At 41.1% G+C, this 21,436-nt stretch overlaps 1 protein-coding gene across 10 annotated transcripts in view; it reads right to left on the reverse strand.

Annotated features, from left to right (window-relative positions):
• Positions 1 to 21,436, reverse strand: part of MAP2K5 (mitogen-activated protein kinase kinase 5) — a 125,689-nt gene that overhangs the window by 61,771 nt on the left and 42,482 nt on the right. For all 10 annotated transcript variants that reach the window (XR_013979624.1, XR_013979625.1, XR_013979626.1 and 7 more), the window contains exons 10-16: positions 17,918 to 17,986; positions 17,749 to 17,830; positions 16,824 to 16,885; positions 11,389 to 11,437; positions 9,109 to 9,182; positions 8,045 to 8,095; positions 2,609 to 2,680 (exon numbers count right to left, since the gene is read on the reverse strand). Coding sequence is in view for 7 of the 10 variants with exons in the window: in XM_080982181.1 (XP_080838307.1) it covers positions 2,609 to 2,680; positions 8,045 to 8,095; positions 9,109 to 9,182; positions 11,389 to 11,437; positions 16,824 to 16,885; positions 17,749 to 17,830; positions 17,918 to 17,986 (459 nt within the window). In the remaining 3 variants the exon portion in view is untranslated. The remainder of the gene's footprint in view (positions 1 to 2,608; positions 2,681 to 8,044; positions 8,096 to 9,108; positions 9,183 to 11,388; positions 11,438 to 16,823; positions 16,886 to 17,748; positions 17,831 to 17,917; positions 17,987 to 21,436) is intronic.

Raw genomic sequence — 21,436 nt, forward strand, 5'->3', positions numbered from 1 at the left:
CTGTGCATTATCCGCTGATAGAGTGTGCATGAGCTCTGGAATGTGGCAAATTATTTCTGGAAGCTCGTGTCGCTAATTGCTGATACTGTATCTACAGGAGATCGATGGATCGTCCGGACACGGCTTGGGGGCCATGATGGACTTTGTCTCCCTGGCAGTATCCCAACAGGTAGCAGGCAGATCCACACATTTTGCTCCAAGCTTAGAAGACTAAAATAAATTTCATGTTGACAACAGAGTTCAAAAAGGCTCTGAAGCATTACTGCACTGCTGTCAGGCTGGGTTCTTTTCCCCTACACAACGATGCAAAGAGTAGCCTTTTTTAGGGCCTTTTAGGAGTGAGCAGAATGCATTAGCTGCTCAGAACAAATGGCCTCACATGTTTCAATTCTCTTTTTATTACCCTACCATATGACTAATGAATCTACAGTATAGAAGTAGTCTATTGCCATCCAGAAGAATATCAGCCATCCTCTATCTGGGGCCCTCCAGATGTTTTGGACTATAACTCCCAATAGCATCAGGTAGCACAGCCACTGGGAGCTGCAGTCCAAACATTTGCAGGGCCCCAGGTGGGGGAAGGTTGGTAAAGATTGTTGCCCAGACTAGGACCAGCAGTTTTCCTGGTTACCCCAGAAACTTTCAATATTAGATCTCAGCCCTGACACACATAAAGCAATTGTTCAGAAGCGAGTGCACCTGCTTTCACAGAATGCCTCAATCTCATGACTCAACCCACTGGATGCATGTGGGATCAAGGACTCTGACACATTTCTAAGCTCTGGCAGCCTTTCTTTTTCTGAATAAAAGAAGTGCAGAGAAAACCTCTTTAGCTTTATTACCCATGGGATCTAAGGAACACACTAGCTCAATGACACAAAGTCTGGCTCAAAAGGGATGTTTGGAAATTCCAACATAAACTCCAGCTGTCCTCTCCAAATGCTCCCTGGCCCACCCCAGTGTCAACAGACAGTGTGACTTTAATGGCAATGACCTTGCATGGCTTCCTGGAGCATCACCTTCACCTTTCTAAAGCCATTTTCCCTCACTCTCCTCATTTAACACATCACTCAAACCACTTCAATAAAACAACGATCATGTTGAGGAGAGGTCTCCGAGGAGCAGATGACACACCAATTAACAAAGCACACAGAGACAAATTGTTCCATGCTTCTGACTCAGGAGAGAAAAGCAAGCAGAAGGCGAAGAAGAGGAAAGGAAGTTTGTTCAAGAAGAGGCAATAAGCAGACCCTCCCTGTGCAAAGAGATGGCACTACCCAGGCCCAGGGCTCTTTGAACAAGCTCTCTGGTGTTAAGTTTAACTATCCCCGCTATAGGACTCAAACATTTAGTTGTGGGGGGAGCAGATTACTTATCTGAAGTCATCATGCAGTGTTAGCAACAGGAAGCAGAAAGGGGCCATCCCATTTTATCATAATAACTATGTGTGGTATGTCAAGATGAGAAATGAGCTTAACACATGGGATGGAGGTTCAGGTCAAGCCAAAGCCATAGGTCAGGTTTTGTAACATTCTGAATTATCCACATTATAATTGCGGTTGCAGCTAAGAGTAGATTACCATCCAGGTCATAAAGCATATTAATGATGGCCATGATATACAAATTTTACTCATCGTGCAAAAAAAACTTCAGATGAACACTCTTAACTGCAACAGCAATACCTCAAAATGTTACAGAAACCTGGCCGATGTCTTTGGCCTGATCAAGCTAGGCATGAGCTGAGCCCCCAATTCCTGCACCCTCCAGTTTTCTGGCACTGGAGTGGTCCATTTCACTTACCTGCGAAGCATGCCCAACCTAACATTTGGCAACCCAAGCTGTAGGAATGGAACAACAATAGAGGCAGAACTGAAATCTAATTTCATTCTATGGGCTAGATTCAACTAAGATGTTGTACTGGTGCAATGGGGTTGCACTCCCTCAAAACAAACAACAACAACAACAACAAAAAACCTGCTCCCTGTGCATAATAGTGCAGGGAGAGGATGGGGAAAACAGTTCCCTCTGGCAAGCAGAAAAGCTTGTGTTGATAGAACAATGGCTTTAGCACATCATTGAATCCCATCCATAGGCTATAAGATGATGTAGCCAGTATGGGGTCTTTCCAACCTCAAGATAAAAACCTCTAGAGAAACTTCTTTCTGAAGAACAAATCCTTTCTAAATAAAACACAGAGATTAAACAATGGTTGTTAAATACTATTCAACATGCAAAAGGATGCTCCAAAGTGCAGTCACTTTGTAATCTTAGTCCCAGTTCACAGGTTTACAAATCCCTCACAAAGAATAACCCTGTACTCCCATTAGCTTCCCAAATGGTGTGCGAGCTGGGCTATCCATGCTGATGCCTGGTCCTCTAGTAGCCCCCATTCCACAGAATGCCTCTCCCTCAAAAGAAGGGAGGAAGGGATTGATCCTCTGTGGCTTGGGCATCAACATGGATTACTTAGCTCACACATTATTTCCCCCATGCAAAAATTTCATATGCAGGATCTCTTTAAAAACACCCAAGCCTGCATGAATGAGGAATCAAAACCCAATTGTGTTCTTTTTATATAGTTGAAAAACAAACATATAAAGGCACCTACCTCCATGAAGGAAATCCCTAGGCTCCAAACATCAGAATGAATTCCATACTGCTCTCCTGAAATGCGTTCTGGCTGTTAAAAGGAAATGGGGAGAGATAACTGAACCTAATGAAATGTCCAGAAATAAAAACACAACCTTAATTAGAGAAGGAAAGTGAAAACTTAAGATTCTCAAATTTTGATTAAAATGTTTGAAAGCATGCATTCTGCTGAATTTATTTCAACAGCAAAAACAGACTTTTAAGGACTTTTCTCTTCACTCTAATTGGGACCCATAAGATAAGCTCTCATGTAGGTTATGTTGGCAGGAGAGGGAACAACAATCCTAGCTGCACAATCAGGGTATGAGCGGCAACTTTAGAGGGCAACTGTATCACAAGGATGCAATGAGACGTGGAGTGGGACTTAGGAGGTGAAACTGGAAACATCTGAGCAAGCAGCACAACTGGCAGAGAGTGGAATGGTGAGAAGCCAAAAGTTGCTTGGGGTTTGAGGGACAGCACTCTTTTTCAGAGTGGAGCTGAAAAGGAAGGGAAAAAGCATGAAACATGTGGCCAGCTTAACTGGGGTGGGTTATCAGAGCAGCAAAGTGTTGGTGGGGCATTTAGAATTGCAAACCAAGAGCCAATGGGTTGGCAGAGAGTACACCACGCTTGACCCAGTTACTACCCCAAAGGCAGCATGCCAGCCTCAGTTGTATGTAGCTTTGCCAAGCATGGCCAAACTGCACTGTGCACTCTTGTGACATACAATACTGGATGGAGTTACAGTATCATGTGTAGCCTCACCTACTCAGGGCTAGTATTCCTTGTGTTTCTGACTGCTCTTATACAGCACCAGGACCACCATTCTCCCATTGCAACTGAGCAACCAAAATGTCACCGGGGAGGCTGACCTTTCCAACTGCAGTACCCCTAAAAATGCTACCACAGGGCAACTTCCTGGGAGCACCCTAAGAGCAGCCCTCACTATACGGACCCTTCAATATACTTATTTCTATCCCAGAGTCTCTGATAGTTAGAATAAATGTACCCTTATAGACAAAGCAATCAAAATAAAATTAGATGCCGTAAACTACTCAGGACATCACTTTCCCAACAATGCTCACATATGCATCTCTATTTTCATGTCGTCTGTCTTATGCAAGTTACAAGCATATCTGTATGAATGTGTGAAGCAAGCAAGGAGGGTGTCCACAGAAAACCAGCTCTTGTTTAACTGTTCCCAAGCTAATGTACATTGCAACCTGCAAATAAAAGAGGTTCAGCTCACACCAATTAGCGGCAAGTTTAATACCGCTCAAGACAGCAAGGAACGCAAAATAGCCAGCCAGCTCTTTTACTCAAAAGCTGTGCTCTAAGTATTGCCAAGGTCAAGTACAGTGTGAAATGCAACAATAAAAAGACTCGACAAGACTCTCTTTCCCACTGTGCTGTTAATGCACCTGTCTAGTTCAGGCACCTTGCACAACTCCTTTCCCCCTCCACTCTATAATAACCCAGAAGCCTTTAGAGAAAACAAACGCACCCAAATTAGTGCCAGTCGAACGTGCTCAAGGATGCTTCCTCTCAGCTGCTAATCCCAGGTCAGGAGCTTTTAGCGCCAAGTAAACGTTAAGTAAAAAACACAGACACGATGGCCTAAATGGTCTTTAAGACTCAGCCTTCTAGACAGTACAGAGAGCAGAATCCTCCCAGAAGCAAAGCACATGTAGAGAACAGACCATAGCACTTCTGAGCTGAGTCCCTATGAACAAAGGCAAAGCAGTAGCGGTGTTCTGGAAAGGTGAGCCTTTCCTGTCCTGAGCTTATCATGGACTGTAGGGCTTGAACTGGGGGTCTGAGAGGTCAGACTCTAGATCCCTCCACTGTCAGAGGCAGTATGCTTCTAAATACCTGTTAGTGGGAATCACAAGTGGGGAGAGTGCTGCTGCACTCTCAGGTCCTGCTGGCAGGTTTCCCATTGCAGCATCTGGTTGGCCAATCTGAGAACAGGATGCTGGACTAGAGGCCTGCTTCAGCCTGATCCAGTAGGGATATTCTTATGGTTTTATGAAAAGCTAGTCAGGGGAGGGAACTACAGGCAGTTAATCCTGGAGAGCCAATTCCAGCTTCTGCCCTCCAAAGAGCTCCCAGGTCTGCTTCTCTTCCCTCAGGTTGTACAACCTGCCACTGAGGGCAGCCACCAGGCTCTCCAGACAGGCAATAATGTCCCCTCTGTCATGTACAGAGGCAACCTTGGTAGGGCTCATGTTAGGCCAGTTCTGGTAACAAACATTTCAGAAGTCCATAAATTTCTCTCGAAAAGCACTTCACTTTCTCCTTTCTAATCTTCTTCTCAGAGTGGTTTCAGAGACCTGACAGCTATGTCAGCTGAAATGCCATCAAATCTGCACAAGTACACGTGTGTGCTGCAATTTTATAGGAGCAGCAAAAGGGGGAAGAGCGCAGAATGTAATAGCGCTGCAGAATTTCACTTCCTAAAAACCTCCGTTAAAAACAGTTAAGTTCCTAGCTTTTATGGCTGCAAACACTTGCTAAGCAATGCCCGTTTGGACAGAGCACAATATTTCAGTGGTCTGCCTATCCCTTGCTCTTCTCTGTAACTTAGAAGTAGTAGAATAAATTATGCAAAATAATTTTAAAAATCACAGAATAAATTATGCAAATATGCTCAATTTGCCTCATTCATACAGGGCATAGCTTTCCTTAGCACACAATTTGAATAGCCTGGACACAGAATTATATAGAATAAAGCAGTACCCACAGGTTTTTGGAATCTCTCTGCCACTCAACTTTGGAGGATTTTTTAAATTGTTATTACTCGCAAGCTGAATTACTGGCACGTTTTCCTCCATACCTAGATTGAAATTTGGTTCCCACTAGGGAACAAACAGAATGGCTCTGTGGGCACATCAAACTGTCAGGTTGCCATCCCTGCTTCAGATCTGAAGCTGTTAGGGTAGGGATTTGTCTGCCTTTAACCTTTTTTCACAGTATAATTTTAAGCAACAATCATTCTATTAAGAAGAAGATTGATTCCAGGTAGGAACTTGTATCACAGTATCCATACAGCCCTGTTGCTTAGGCACCAGCTTGCGAATTTGTTACAGTGAGCTGCCAGCACCACAGCTGAAAGGCCAGAGGGAGGGCAGAAGCATCCTTGACATCTTGAGGCAATGTTTCTGAGCTGCTTCCACGCCAGGTGACAGAAGGCCAGCCATGAGACACCTGATCCACCACTAAATGTGCCCCTCTGAACACCTCCTCAAGCAGAGAGCTTGAAGCAGTGGGTGGGGGAAGGACAATTTCCTTCACTAACGAAGGTGCAGAAACTTTACTAACAAGAAAAAGCTGCTGCTCAACTCTTTGGAAAAGCGTGTGTGTGTGTGTTTATCCAAGGTAAGCTACTCCTGGTATAAATTTCACAAAGTTAAGGTTAGACATATGCGGGGACTGTTGCATCTGTTTTGTGTTACAAGCTCTTCTTAGTTTGAGACCAAGTCAATTGGCTTCCGCTGTTTGCATTCTGCTCAGCCCCATGCCAGCCCTCCAAACAACAAAGGCGCTGTAAGGAGCCCACAAAACAGTTACATCTGTCCATCTCATTTCCTGTGCACCAGATGGAACAGGATACAGTTCTGTCCCTCTCTTCGTTCCTAGTGTTATATGCATCCCCCCTTTCTTTCAAGATTACACCAAAAAAAATAATCTGATGACTGGAAACAAATTCATTCAAGCAGCAAAGCAGTCCTAACAGAAGAACTGACAAAACATCTTACAGCTTTAATCCTCACTTTTTTCAATTAACAGATGGATGCATCACAGTCATCCGTAAACAATAAGAAAAGAAGTAATTTCTTTAATGCACACCTGGGAAATAGATGTGTAATCGAGGTTTGTACATTAAAAGGAATAATACAATTTAATTATTACAGCTATTTAAAGTCATCCAGAAGAAAAGCTGGAGTTGGGTAGAATAATTTGTTTGAAGTCCTCCCACTGCTTAAATCAGAGTGTTCCAGCTTTTGAGGAGATAGAGATGTGGCAACCGGCAAGCTGGACTTATCAAAAGCAATACCTTTAAAGCCCTTTTACATATTTGCCATTCTGTACTTTAGGACGTTAAGTGATCCAAATACATTTGCTAGAAAAATGTGAAGCGAATCAATGATTGCAAAAGAAAGAAAAAATAGTATCTGCAGTATTCACAATTCAAGATTACTCATATTCCTGCTTAGAGTGCAGGAAATCTTTCCTCTTTAAGCAGAAAGGTGAAGGCAATGGAGTGCCAGCAATGACATCGTTCCTGCAAAGGGGGAGCCTGCGCTCAAGGCATTTGGCAAACCCAACGAACCACCTTCATCTGTGGTGCAGGCAGGGTCCCAGAATAGCAGAGGCCAATCTCTATCATTTGGACTAGCATTTGAGCACACCCAACCTGTGCACATGCCCAAGCACAATTAAAAGTCACATATTCATAACGTCTATTCTCAAGATGCCTGGAACACTGAACTATATATCAGAGATAGGAATGGAATAATGGAATGTTCCCCAACCTGGTGCCCTCCAGCTGTTTAGGACTACAACTTCCCTCAGCTTCAGCCAGAGGATGGCTGCACCTGAGCATGAACACCAGAAGGCAGGAACAACTGTTACAGCTGACCAGGCAAGAGCAAAAAGGCTAATCCACAGGCTTTATGCTGCTGGCCATTTGCAGAGGCTGATCTCTCACACTTCTGTTCTCTTTAGTACCTGAAGAGGCACCAAAAAAGCTTACTAGGAAAGCACTTAGCCTGTGAGGTTTCCTTTCAAGGTCCTAGAGACTCTGTAACAGCAGCAAGCCAAGAATTACAACCCACACCCACCCTCTTGCCTTCCTACATGGCGACAGCCCACATGTGGCATTTACCCCCACCCAAGAGCTTCAAAACACAACCAAGACTCATTTTTATTGGGTTAATGTTCTATTATTTCTGTATCACTTTCCCCATTATTTTTACAACCCCGAGTTACACTGAAGAAGCGGACAAGGCCTTCATGGTGGAGCACAGAACTGAACACAAATCCCCCCAAATTAGATGGATCTCTCATGCACCACACATGCTCCTTCTCTGCACACCCAAACCCCCTCTGCACATGGGGCTTTCCATTTGTTATGGGGTACACCCACAGAGCTGCCTCATTTGTCAAAGGGAATGAGTTGACCTTGCAGGCACTGGAGTTTGGTATGTGCACTTTAGCTTTCTATATTACTATTCCTCATGTCACATTAAAAAACACACAGTTTCCTTATTTCCATATCTGTTTTCTAAGAAAGACTTAAGACACCTAACAGCAGAAGTAACAGCACCCGAACTAAAAACTACAGACAAAATTGAGCAGCCCACTAAAGGCTATTTGTCTGCAACAGAAGTATCTGCATACATTTACTTACCGCCATATAAGCATTTGTCCCAACATACGTCTTGGCTATGGAATTCACCAGCTATCAGACAAAACAGCCTGTTAGAGCCATATAAAGATAATGTGGGAATAAAACGGGCAATTATTCCTCATTTAACCTACAATCATTCCATGTATAAATCAGCTAAAAATTATATAAAGTGTGTATGTGTGTGTGAGGAAACAAATTTGCCTGTGAAGGCATTAAAAATGATTAAATCTCTCTTTCCTTTTGAACAAGAGCCCTAATTTAAAACAACCACAGTATTTCACTTTATGGCAGATAACCTTAAAGACAATTCTCTTTTAAACAGGATGCTTAGAGATTTTAGTGCTCCACCAACCAGTTGGATATAAATAGTCAATTGGAAGGAGGGTTTTTATTTTATTTTATTTTCAGCACATCCAGTCAGCCGTCCTCCTCCCCCCACTGTCAGCTGGCTCAAGATGTGAATAAAGCCACCTTCATTATCAGGCTGGAATGAACACTAAATATGCTGGAGGGACAACAGACTTTGACAACGTATAATACAGCAGTGACCTTCTCTTTGGTCCTCATGTTTGGCTGGGAGGAAAGGTGGCTGCAATTCAATTCAACATTGCAGCAAGCTCATGGGTCAGTATCACAGAGGTTCTCAAGGGAAGCCCAAAATGGAAATTAATTAAAATTTGTGCTGCACATTGTTGAAGCCCACCACCATTGTTGCTCCCAATATTAATTTTTACTGTGGGCCAGTTGGGCTCCCCAGGCGATCCTCCCGCTCTGCCCTCCCTTTTGTTTGATCCAAACGCTTTCAGAGCCAAGCTGCATATCAATGAAGTTTGCTATTCGTAAGTAGTAATTACAATATCAGCAGTTTTTACTGTCATTAAACAATGAACAATCATATTCTGATGAAGAAAAGTCACCAGGAGATTAAAAAAAAAAGGGATGAATCCTCCATTCCCAGCAGAGCCAAGCTTGCTTGCAAGGGGCTCTGCTTGTCTTGTGGCCAGTCTGGAAAACACAAGCTAACAGGAGGGATATAAATGAAAGGGCAGAAGAAATGAAGGTACCTGTGTGCTGACCCCAAAGTCACATAACTTGACTTGGCCTCTTGTGTTCACCAACATATTTGAGGGCTTCACATCTGTAAGGGGACAGCAACACATGATAAGGAAGCAAAGCCATACAGCATTCATACTACATTAAATATAGCTTACTATATATAGCTTATCAATTATAAAGAGACATAAAGTTTTCTGGCTGCTGTACTAAGTTTATTTGAAACACACACACGTCTGTGCTTGCAGGCTTAGGGCTCATCCACACTCATATGGGACTCATATTTTGATATGTACCAATTAATTCTCCAATGTCTAAGAGCTTTTCTTGTTGTTCTGCAGCAGTGCCTTGCAAAAAAAACAAAAAACAAAACAAAAAACAACAACAACCCAATCTTATCTGCTGAGTCAGACCTTATAATTTGCATTAGTCACTGGACCCAGTTTCCCCCTTGAACCCACTCACATGTGCATTTGGCTTTCTGAAGCTTGCCCAGAAGGTAAATCAGCTCTCAGGCTGAAAAAGGTTCCCACCTCTAAGCTAAACGCATGGCATGGAGGACTGCAGTTGTGCTGGGGGTTGAGGTTTACATTCTTCAAAAATGTCCCAAATAGGGGCCATAAGCTCTTTGGTAGGGTGCGTGTTTTGCCATCTCTGCTCTAGAGTGAGATTTCTCTAAATCTTAAAAACAGACAGATAGTGGAAACAATTTCCAGAGGAGAAGCATTAATCAACAGAGAGTACTGTGGTACCTTAAAAGACTAATACATTGCCACAATAAAAATTGCTACCCTTTTAGGTGCAACAAAACTCTTCATTATTTGTGGAAAACCAACCAGGCAACATAGTATCTACCACAATTTTTATTGGAATTTTTAAAAAATGCACCTTTATTTCTTCAAGAAAATAAATAAACCTAGAGAAAGCACTGTGTGTGTGTGTACAATGTTCTCCCAGAGCATCTGTTTTGTGATTAACACTTCCATTTTGAATGTGGAAGAATTTAAACAAGAGCCAAAATGGAACATTATGTGCCCATCATCACATGTTTTTCCTTAATACCAATTATTTATATGAGACAAGCCTTATGGAGGATGAACAGATGCCTTTTCATTCCACCTCCATCTGAGCTATTTTTTACCAGGCTACTGGATAAATGGCATGTGGGCAACTCTATTCTAGCTGTTACAAAAATGTCAAGGAGAGGGTCAAGAAGTTGAATGCAGTTGCCTTATTCAATACCAAATAGATATTTTTAAAATCCATTTTATTCAAAAAAAATTTTAAAAACAAAAGCCACCCTCTCCTCTTGAATTAGACACAAGCATTAGAGTGCAGAATTCCAAAGTTCAAGGAAACTGAGAAATACAAAACCCTGTTTGAGATTTGAATTGCTAAGAGATAATTATCAGCAGCAACACATATCTACGTATACATATGAATGTATGTTTCACACCCCACCCCCCGCATTAGCAGTAACAGCAGACAAATTGTTGCTGCTGTTCTGACCCTGGTCGCCTGCTCCCTCTGGAGGTTGCTGGCTATTCTAAGAGCTCAAGGGTGGGTTCACAAATTAGCTCATTTAAAGATCGGATGGCTGCATCAGTAGGACTATCTCTGCTCTGCAAAATCTGCAGTTTGAGGGTTCACACTGGATAGTTTTCATTATGCATATCAGCCACTGATGGCAGATTGGGGTGCTCCAGTTGAAAAGGCCAGGCTGATACCTCAGCAAGAGAAGTTTGTCACCATGGGATGCATCTGTCATACTTCTCACCTGTACATCAGGTGGGACATCCATTTGGGAGGCCCTGGTGACTGGTCATTACCCAGAAGGAGCCAATCAGCTCCAAAGCAGGGAACAACAAACTACAATACTGGGGCCTGAACAGCTGTTGTAAGGTGCCAAATCACAACTCTATGGCTCACATACTACTCTGAGAAATTATTCTTGATGGGTGCATGGCCAGAGAAATATCAAAATGTAAATTGCTTTTCATTTGCTTTGGTTCATATTTATAATATTTCAACCATCATCAGCAATTTCCACTCCCACAATTTTCAGCTATGTTCCAAAACCCTGAACTCCATCCCAGACTGTGCTTATGTGCACCAAGCCAAATGTTAACTTTATGCAACAGATGAAGTAGGTTGCTCCCTTAAACCCCCCGCAAAACCCTTCATTCTACTAGAAACCTGTTAATCTTGAATACATCATAGTGATTCCTTTTCTGCAACTAAACAAACTATTATATGCACTGGAAAAATGCAAAAACAAATCCACAACTCACCTCTATGTAAAATTTTTAAACTCCATAAATATGTAAGGCCTTTAACAACCTGCAAACAGGAGAGAGAAAGGAATGCTTGAAGGTATGGATTTTCATTTACTAGAGTTAAAACTGGAATCTACCATGATATAAAAATCACAACCAAAAGAAGTCAGATTTTGGCCACCTTTGAGGAAATGTATCAATGTGTACTTTATATATTTTCCCTCCCTTTGAGGATCAAAATTATCAGCCACTAATAGCTTTTTAAAAGTTAATCACCTTTGCTATATCTTGTGGTAGCACATTCCAAGCTTCACTGGAATTCCTGTAATGGAGTGTGAAGAAGCCACAGAAAAGTGGCCCTTGTGTGATCGACACTTATGCACACCCTGTAACAAAAAGCATCTCAAGGCACATGCTAGAAAAAATGCATTTTTTCTTGTCTTTCTATAGAGCCAATCCAATCAATAGCTAAGGAATTTAAACCGACAGGGTGTGGAACTTCTTACTTCCTTACCCCTGTAAATTTTATTCCTAAATCTGTACCATTGCTTTCAAATACCTTGCAAATTTTATAAAGCCTTGTCTAGAATGACACCCTAAAAACCTGATTTTTTTGTTGCCTCCTTTCTATTGGGTCAGCATTTTAACATGGAACATCTTTCTTGCAAAATTCTGCTAGCTATTCTACACATTTGCATTCATCTTCCTGATTCAAATGTGCCGCTGACCAAGTCTCAAAAACAACAAAATTTTAATTCTTAGAACCAATAAAAGTTGCTTCCTTAGAATTCTGAAAAATCTTTTATTTTAAAAAAGTGAATAAGGGACTAGTCCTTATGGTAGAAGACGAACACTAGAAACTGTCCACATGTCTTCAAATTGAGTGTACATAAAACTACAGCAGAAATGGGGTACAAGTCGGGAGGGAAATCGGTTAAATCCCATCCTATAAGAGGTGGCTAAGCATCTTTGTTTTTCACTGTACATATACTGTAACAACACGTCAAGGAGTGGAGGCTACACTAAATGTAAATGCATATTACTGATCATTTTTGCATTTTTAATTTTGGATTTTTAATTATTATTATTAATAATAATAATAATAATAATAATAATATTTTACATCCAGGGTGACAAAAAAACAAATATTAGTTCATTAAGAGCTTTTGTACCAAAGCATGTCTGCTAAATAAATACTTATATAAAGCACACTCTTAACCAAGCAGATTTTTCATTTCAACTTTATCTTTTTCTTTTTTTAAAAAAAGAACATTTCACAACTACAGATCCAACAATGCCCTATAACCCTTTGTACATTGATCAGGAATCACAGCTATTCATTTACACTGAATAAAAGGCCATTTCCCGGTTCAGAATGTAGACGCAAGGTATTGAGCATTATATCAAAGAGATGGTGGCATAGAATTCATTTTGACTGAATACTCCAGAAGATATTGTGATATTCAGTAAAGCAGCATTTGACAACAATGACTTGACAAAGCCTTGACACAAATAGTAGTTAGATCGGCCATCAATCACTCACTCTCTTGACAGCTTAAGTGCACATCTTTTGCGGGGGGGGGGGGGAAGCTTCAATCAACATTAGCACTCAAAATACAGTGCATTGTGTTATTGCTTCGGGAATGGAAATAAAAATAAAAATGTGAAGTTACGAGCAAAAGGCAGTCTGGGAATATTTGGTAGCCCTGTCTTAGCTTTGGTACAGCACTGGAGGAATGTCCTTGTCTTCTGGTTGCAACTGAAAGATTGTTTTTAAGTCTAGCATCAAGAACTAACAGGTGGCAAGGCTGTGTACGGTGGATTCCATCCATGTTTTACAGATTAGGAGCAAGACCCTCACATTCACTTGTGCAAATTCAATTCAAGTTTTTCTTAAACTGAATTCGTTAAAGAAAGGATGCAGTTGAATATAAGGAACTGGGACAAGGGACAGAAAAACACACAAAAATATATTGGCAAGTTGATACTTAACTGTGACCCCTTAAAGGCACTAGCAAGACATTTGATCTGATCCAGCTGGAGACCTTCTGCAATCATATCCCCAGCTAAAGGGGAAATCCTGTATCTGGACAGACACTACACATGCAGTTCCCCTCCCCAATCCAATACAGTGGTACCTCTGGTTAAGAACTTAATGCATTCCGGAGGTCCGTTCTTAACCTGAAACTGTTCTTAACCTGAAGCACCACTTTAGCTAATGGGGCCTTCTGCTGTTGACATGCCGCTGCCGCATGATTTCTGTTCTCATCCTGAAGCAAAGTTCTTAACCCGAGGTACTATTTCTGGGTTAGCGGAGTCTGTAACCTGAAACGTCTGTAACCTGAGGTACCACTGTAGTCAGGAGTTCAGGAGTAGCATAATTCATAACACACACACTCCTACTCCACCTTCTCTGCTGAATGGCTGAGAGTGGGTTTTTTTAAGGCTCTTATCACATAGCCCTGGCTGCCCCATGCACACCTCCAGACTTGCAGGCTCACCTGCACAAGTCTTCCCTGGTGCCTCCAGGGTCCTGTACCCCCATGCTGCTGAAATTAAGTTTGAAAGTAGCATTTATTGGAGACAGTAGACTAGATTGTGGTGTGTGCTACGTTGAGTGAGGGGTGGAATGCACCAATTTATCCTGTTTGCGGATGTTTCCATGGACCCAAAAGGGTTGGACTGAACTAGAGACTTAAGATTTCTTAGATCAATCACTCAAAGTCAGGTTTTCAGAAATCATGCAAAAATGTGATTTTAGTTTGGCCATGAATCCACTGCGTGGCCTTGGACACAGCACATGTTCCCTTTCTGGAAAAACTGTTTGAAGATGCTACTCCAGAATGCTTGTTGTCAGGATAAATGCCCAGGAGGAGAAAGTATTTGTAATTTACAGTGAACTATAGAAATGAATGTTATTTAATAAGATTGTGCAAATCCTCTGGACTGCAAAAGTGAAACACTTTTACTCTCACCAAAGCAGTATGTGCATGTGTGTGTGTTAGAAGCGAACAATGCCGAGTCTGAAAAAACAAGCCCATCTGCAAATGCTCCAAAGCGATACCATCAGATTAAAAGATGCTCTTTGCACATGCAGCTAAAGTGGAGAGAATGAAGCTGAGCTGCGAATTACAATGAAAGGAGCCTAAATAGCTGCCTGCATCAGATTAAAGGATTTCAGTTGTCAGCTTGATGTATAATGAGTGTGGAAAACAGGCATTTAATTAAATGGTACATTTTAGAATAACTTTTTGTTCTGCTTTAAACCACTTAAATTATCAAAGCCTGCTTCAGATTTAGCAATTGTTCAGCAGCACCCTACCCCATGACACCTCCCTTCCAACTGGTCTTGGCTGCAGCTTTAAAATTATGATACATTCTCTTCTTAGACTTGGAGAATTCAGCTCATTATCCCCAGCATGGCGAGAAGGGATAAGAACTAATACCAGTGCAACAGCTATGCTGAAGCAGCTTCTGGATGGATCATGGAGAGAAGACTATCTGAGACCTTCATGTACACCACGCTTATGGATGGAGCAAACAGAATTATTCTTGATCTTCTGGGAAAAATAGGTCCTATATATTGGGGTACCTGTATGTTATATGCCTATACGTTGTGCAAGTGCATAACTTAATATTAGGGACTATTCACTTTAGGAAAAAAGAAAAGAAAAAGAAAGAGGGCAAAGGTTTATGGAATTACGAACCATGGCAAAAGGGTGGATAAAGCAGAACTTTTCTCCTTCTGTCCTAACAGTTTAATATGGGGTCACCCAATGAAGCTGCATGGCAATACGTTAAAGACTCACAGGAGGAAGGGCCTTCTTCATATACTGCTTAATAAACTCAAATAATTTCCTACCATGAGATGGTAGCTACTGGCTTAGATAGCTTTAATAAGGATTATGTAAATACATGGAAAATGAGTCTATCAAGGGCAGCCTTCTGCAAGCTGCTGGACTACAGATGTTTTGGACAACAGCTCTCAAGAGCTTCAGCCAGTATGATGAGTGGGGGGTGATGGGAGTTATAGCTCAAAATATCTGGGGGGCAACAGATTTGGGAAGGCTATCAAGGGCCATTAGCCATGGCAGCTACATAGAACCTCTGCATATACCGTATTTTTCTGTGTATAAGACTAGGGGTTTTTTAACCAAAAAATTGGGTTTGAAATTGGTCCATCTTATTCATGGGTAGTGCTGAGGGGTGTTTTCTTAATTTGGAGTCCCCCAAAATAGGGGGCGTCTTATACATGGGGGCATCTTATACACGGAAAAATACAGTAACTCTGAATGCTGGTGATAAACAGTATGAATTTGCACAGAAAACTAAGCAAATACAAAAAGGGCTGTTGAGATCAGTAGTGGTTTTGCTATGAAGAGACAAAACAAATATGGGAGGTAGAGTTGCATAACACCTTTCACAAATACCCAATAGAGACGTATGTTAATTGATGGTATAAAGTTGATTATGCCCTACACTGGGGGATATTGTTGCACTCCGACTCCCATCAGTCACAGCCAGCATGCTCATCGGTCAGGAAAGATGGGCATTGTAGTCCAACAACATCTGGAGGACCCCATCTTGGTCACCCTGTCCTAAACTCTGTAATGTGAGTTATTTACTTTTTATAAAGTCAATCTGATATACTACCTACCCCCCACCCCCGGAAACTGAATGCAATCAACAGTGCAAATACATGCAGATGAAGATGTGTTTCACTTGACAAAAACTTCCTGGTAAGCATGTAATAAGATACAAGTGAAATGGAATGCAACATTAGTTTCAAAATATATAACAGGATTGCTATTAGGCTGTTTGACAAACATGTGGTTTTTATTTGGCTTTTAGAATTTGTTTAGAGTGTTCCAACATTATCAAAAACTGAAATTGAACTTTAATGGCAATTTCCAGACATCTCTATGAAAACAACTTTCAAAGAGAAAAGTAGAATTTAGCAGAAATGGTGAAACTGACAAAATTAAAGAGACTACAGTACGCCAATGTGAGAACTAATAATTTAGAAACTTTGTAGGGTGTTTTCTTATAAGCAGACTTCTTAGGCTCCAACAAATTACAAACTAAACTTATTTGCGATTCTCCAATACATACTAGAAAAGGAAGAGGTTTTCCCCACCCCCATTTTTAGAGGGGTAGTTGTGCAGTCTGTTGCACCAAAAAAACCCCACCAAGGGTCTTGGGGCCTGTTGAAGACTAACAGATTTTATAATGGCAAAAGCTTTTGTGGACTGAAGTCCAGAATGAAGTTAATGCTGCTCCTCAAAAGTTCACACCATAATAAATTTGTTAGCTATCAAGGTGCCCCATGACTCTCACTCTCCCCCCCACGCCTCATCTTCCTATGTTATCTATATCTACAAATATCAGCTGTGATAAATATTGAAGTATTTAACACTATTATATTAAAAATAGAACCCCAAAGTACTCACTGCTACGGCTATTCTTCCCAGCACGTGTTCTGGAATTTTTCTGTAGACATCCAAAGAGCCCCCTGCAGGAACAAACAAAACATAGTTAATATCAAATAAAACAGAGAGGAACTTGCTTGTAAAGATATTGATTCAGAAGAAAGGATTAGCCTGTAATAAGCAAAGTGAGGTCTGCCAACGTCCCCCTTGTTCACCTATAGGGCTGGCCCAAGCCACTGCACTGCATCATCTGGGAGGAAAGCACAATCCTGGAGTAGTGCTCCGGAGTTCTTTTGTGATACTGCCAGGGATAGGGAGGAAATATCTTGCTATCAAAATCAATTGCTTGACTCACCTGCCCAGGTGCATCTGCCTTGTTCATTTGATACATTTTTAATTGGATGAACAATGGGGTTAAATTGTTAAGGAAACCCAGGCGAAAAAATCTCTGAAACTCTTTAATCCTGCCATGCCCAACCCACTACTGCTTGCTGAAAACACACAGGACAATGGGTGAGCTAATAGGCTTATTTAAAGGAAAATCTGTGCTGGCGACTGAAACATTAAAAGTGGGAACAGCTGTTTTGTCAGTAAAGACAGATTGTATGGAAGTCGAAAATATCCAGCAACAGATAAAGCAGCATTTACTTCTGTTCTATTTAAATTTTCAATAAAAAGTCAATGCAGCTCCATTGAGGAAAATGTAACATACTTAACATCAAGTAATCATGACTCTCGCCTGCCTGATGTGTTAAGGCTTGTGAAAGGTTATTATTTTTAAAATACCTCCTAAAAAAAAGAGAAAAAGACATCTTGCACCATCTGTACTAGGAATCGCTTTGTGCTTCTTTAGGATGAGCACAAATGTTCAAATTGATTTCCCAATTACATTTAAAAAAAACAGAAAACAGTTGAGGCTTTTCAAGAATATGCAAGCACCACTCACCATCCATGAATTCAGTACAAAGGGAAATCCTGTTTTCTACAAAAAAAGCACCGTAAAATCCTATGATATAGGACGAATCACACTGCAGATGAAGAAAGAGAGGAAAATGCTGTCAATGTTGAAGACACACTATACATAGAATTGAAATGTAAATGCTAGACAATTATACCTTGTAAAGAATTTCTAACTCCGACATAATCTGCTTTTGAAGTTCCAGTGTAATATCTAAAGGGATCACCTGAAAGTAAGCAGCAGAACATTATATCTCATTACATAATGCATGTGAACACTGTGGCCATCAACAAACCTATATATTTTTCAGGTAGCACGGAAAACTCCTGCTCAAGTCAACTGGCTACCACCAACAGACTGCCAGTTTGTTGCCAACAGAATAGGGTATTTCAAGTGAAGATCAACACCTGTAAAGATCTTGGCTACCAGTAACTAAAGCTCACACCTAACAAGTTGTTGTTAGGCCAGTGTTGCCCGCGTTATCCCTGACCATCCTTCAAGGCACCTCAGGGTGCCACGGCACACTGGTTGAAAACCAGGCAACTACCAAGTCAGTTTTATCTGACCCTGGGAGTGGCAACACATTTTAAATAAAATTATGGTGTGTTATGGAGCTCCCTACCATTACATATCAGACAGGTACCATATTTATTGTCTTTCTGGTGCCTACTGAAGTTTTTCATTTTTCAACAAACCTTTTAGGTAGAGATTTTTATTTAAATAGATTTATGTATTGGATATGAAATTGTTTTTACATAGGTTTTTATTATTGAAATTTTTATCGTCAATTGCTTTAGGATGTTTCATGGAAAGTGATTAATAAATTAAAATAAAATAATAATAATAATAATAATAATAATAATAATAATAATATACACTCCCGAGGATTTGGGTACTTGGTTAAGACTCAATAATATTTTGCAGGATTAACACAACCAACAATACACGAGGTTGGCAATGGAAAGCAACATGGCCTCTGATTTAAAAACAAAACAAAACACCACACCACACACACAAAAAGAACCCATTTCTAAACCTACATTTTACAGTATTGATGTCTGTCTAAACAGAGAAAAAAGAGCATAACCAGTTTCTATCAAGAATTTGCTTTAGGGTTATTTATAAAAGCTCTCACTAAACTAAATTGTAACTGTAATAGAAAGGCTGCCAAGAGAACATTTAACACATTTCTCCAGATCAATAGTCATTTGCCAACAATATTCACTTACATTTTTTTTCCAGGGTGGAAAGCTTAAAACAAAGTAACCTGCTGGAACACTGTATCAATTTTGCCCATTAAAACAACAACAAAATTTAACCCTCTATCATATCTAAAAGAGATTGCTTTTCCAATTGTTAAAACCCTGCTCGAAACCCAGCTTCCCCCATTGCAAAAGCTTTAGCCGAATATTGACTGGATTCGATGTCACGGATGGCAAATGCTGCATCAGCCAAGACGTGAAATGAAGAAAGTCCCTGAGCTGCTGTGAATTACAGGCACATTGATTTTTAAGAATGGAAGGGTCTTAGCCCTCCTTCACACAAAATGGCTACCACATGGCTTTTACTCAACATTGCATTAATGCTGCCAATTGCCCCAGGCCACAATGTGTTCACGAGCAAAGGCTTGCCGCAGAGATCGGCCACTATGACACAATCTCATGCCACACCACTGAAAAATTGTGGCCACGGCATGCCACATGAAACACCCACTATGCAATTTTAAGGAGTTTCCGTTTCCCCCAAAGTAAGTTCAAAACAGTAATCATGGTACATTCACCACTGTGGACTTAGCCAGAATTATTTTAGGACAGAGGCAAGTAAACTTTTTCTGGAAAGGGTTGCATTTCCTTAGGGGTCACATGCCAGCAGTGGGCAGGACCAGGGTTCAAGGTGGGCAGGGTCAAATTCTCTTCTTTCTCTGTCACCAGCTTCTCTTTCTCTCTGCAAGGGAAGATGTTCTTGCAAGAGGTCTGAACCGATTGCTTACCGAGGACTTCCCCCCCACCTCTGTTTTGGCTTTCCTCCCCATTTTGGTCTTGCTCTGCCATCCTTCTTTCCTTCTAGTTTCCCCACTGGAAGTAAGGCTGAGGACCACACACAGCCAACTTAGAGGATGCTAGGAAACTGCAGGAGATCCAGATTGTGGCCTGATTTGATATTGAGTCAGTCTTGCATAAACCCACCCATGTCAACATGACACAAGTTCCTCTCAACTCCCCAAGGCTCACTAAAAGTAAACCTTTGGAATGCCCTCCCAAAGAGGCCCACCTGGAGAACTCACAGCTATCATTTAGCCACCATCTTTTTAAAAATGCTAATGTAAGAATGTAACTTAGAACAGTTTGATTTTACCACCTATTAAAATGAGCTAGTTTGCACACATTATCACCTAAATTGTACTTCTTGTTTCTGACTACTCTCTTGGCTACCCTGAGATACAAAATTATGTTGAAGGCGCAGGATATAAACTATATCAGCAAACAGGCAGCCAGGATTTTCCTGTTGGATCACAGACTCAGAATACAAACCAAACCCCCCTTACCCAGGAGTAAGCCTTTTTGAATTCAGTAGGAATTATTCCTGGGTAGACATGTTTAGAATTGCACTGTAACTCTGGGCCCTAAATCACCTTCATGATTTTTTTTACATGATTTTAGTTACTCTAAATACAGAAATGGACAAAGGGTATTGAATACTGGGACCTGCATTGGTATTCTGGCCCCATATATTTTATTAATTTATTTGAGTGGAAGTGTGCCAAGAAAAGGGGTGGTAAGGAAGGAAAGGGGTCAGGGGGCATGTTCATATAGTTTGAGTGTAACCCATTTCCCAATTTAAAATGGGAAACCTGACTCCCAGCCCTAAAATGATTGCCCCGCCTTGTGTTAAATAACAGCAGCAACAGAAATAGCAATCAAGTTCCTATCTACAATGGCTTTGACACGGAACACTGCAAGGGGAAAGGGTTAACCCTATGAGAAATACCTGAGCCCATTTTCTCCACTTCTCTCCTACACCTCCAGGACAAATAAGGATGAGTTGTCAAGTTAAATACAAGCAGTCAAGTGACTGAATTATAATTTACTCGGTGCTCAATTTAAATTAGTGAGAGGCTATTAAAATATACAGTATAGCGATGGCAATTCATCACCGGCTGTCATGGATGACTTCATCTATTTGCTGGAATGGTGTGCACGCCACTAAAGGGAACGAGAGCAAAATCACAGGTCAAATTAAGCTGCAACTCCATTTTAATTCACTTATTTAATCTGTGGTGACATAATTGTCTTTTACAGTATGTACAACTCAGAGGAAATTTGGGAGTACGATAGTCAGTATACAAATGATTAATCAAATGGACCATTTAAATGCTAGGTTAAGAGCAGAGGAAACACTGGAGTTGCAGAACAGCACACAGCCTCTTCGCACACAATGCAAGGGGAGGGATGCTACCTCCTCAGTTGTGTGGCTTCCCGCAGGAGGTAGGAAGGTTCAGAGGGCACGTTCCACAGGCATCAGCTGATAGGAAACCACAAAGCAGGGGTTTCTTGCATATTTAATTCATATAGATTTTTCCTCTTTTTTTAAGTAAACAGAAAAAGTTTTGAAGTGGGAGAGTGAGTATAAACTGCTGGCACCCTCTTTTTTCAAACTCTTCTCCCTCTTTCCACAA

The sequence above is a fragment of the Podarcis pityusensis genome (assembly GCF_964106645.2).
Source record: "Podarcis pityusensis genome assembly, chromosome: 14".
Taxonomy (NCBI): Eukaryota; Metazoa; Chordata; class Lepidosauria; order Squamata; family Lacertidae; genus Podarcis; species Podarcis pityusensis.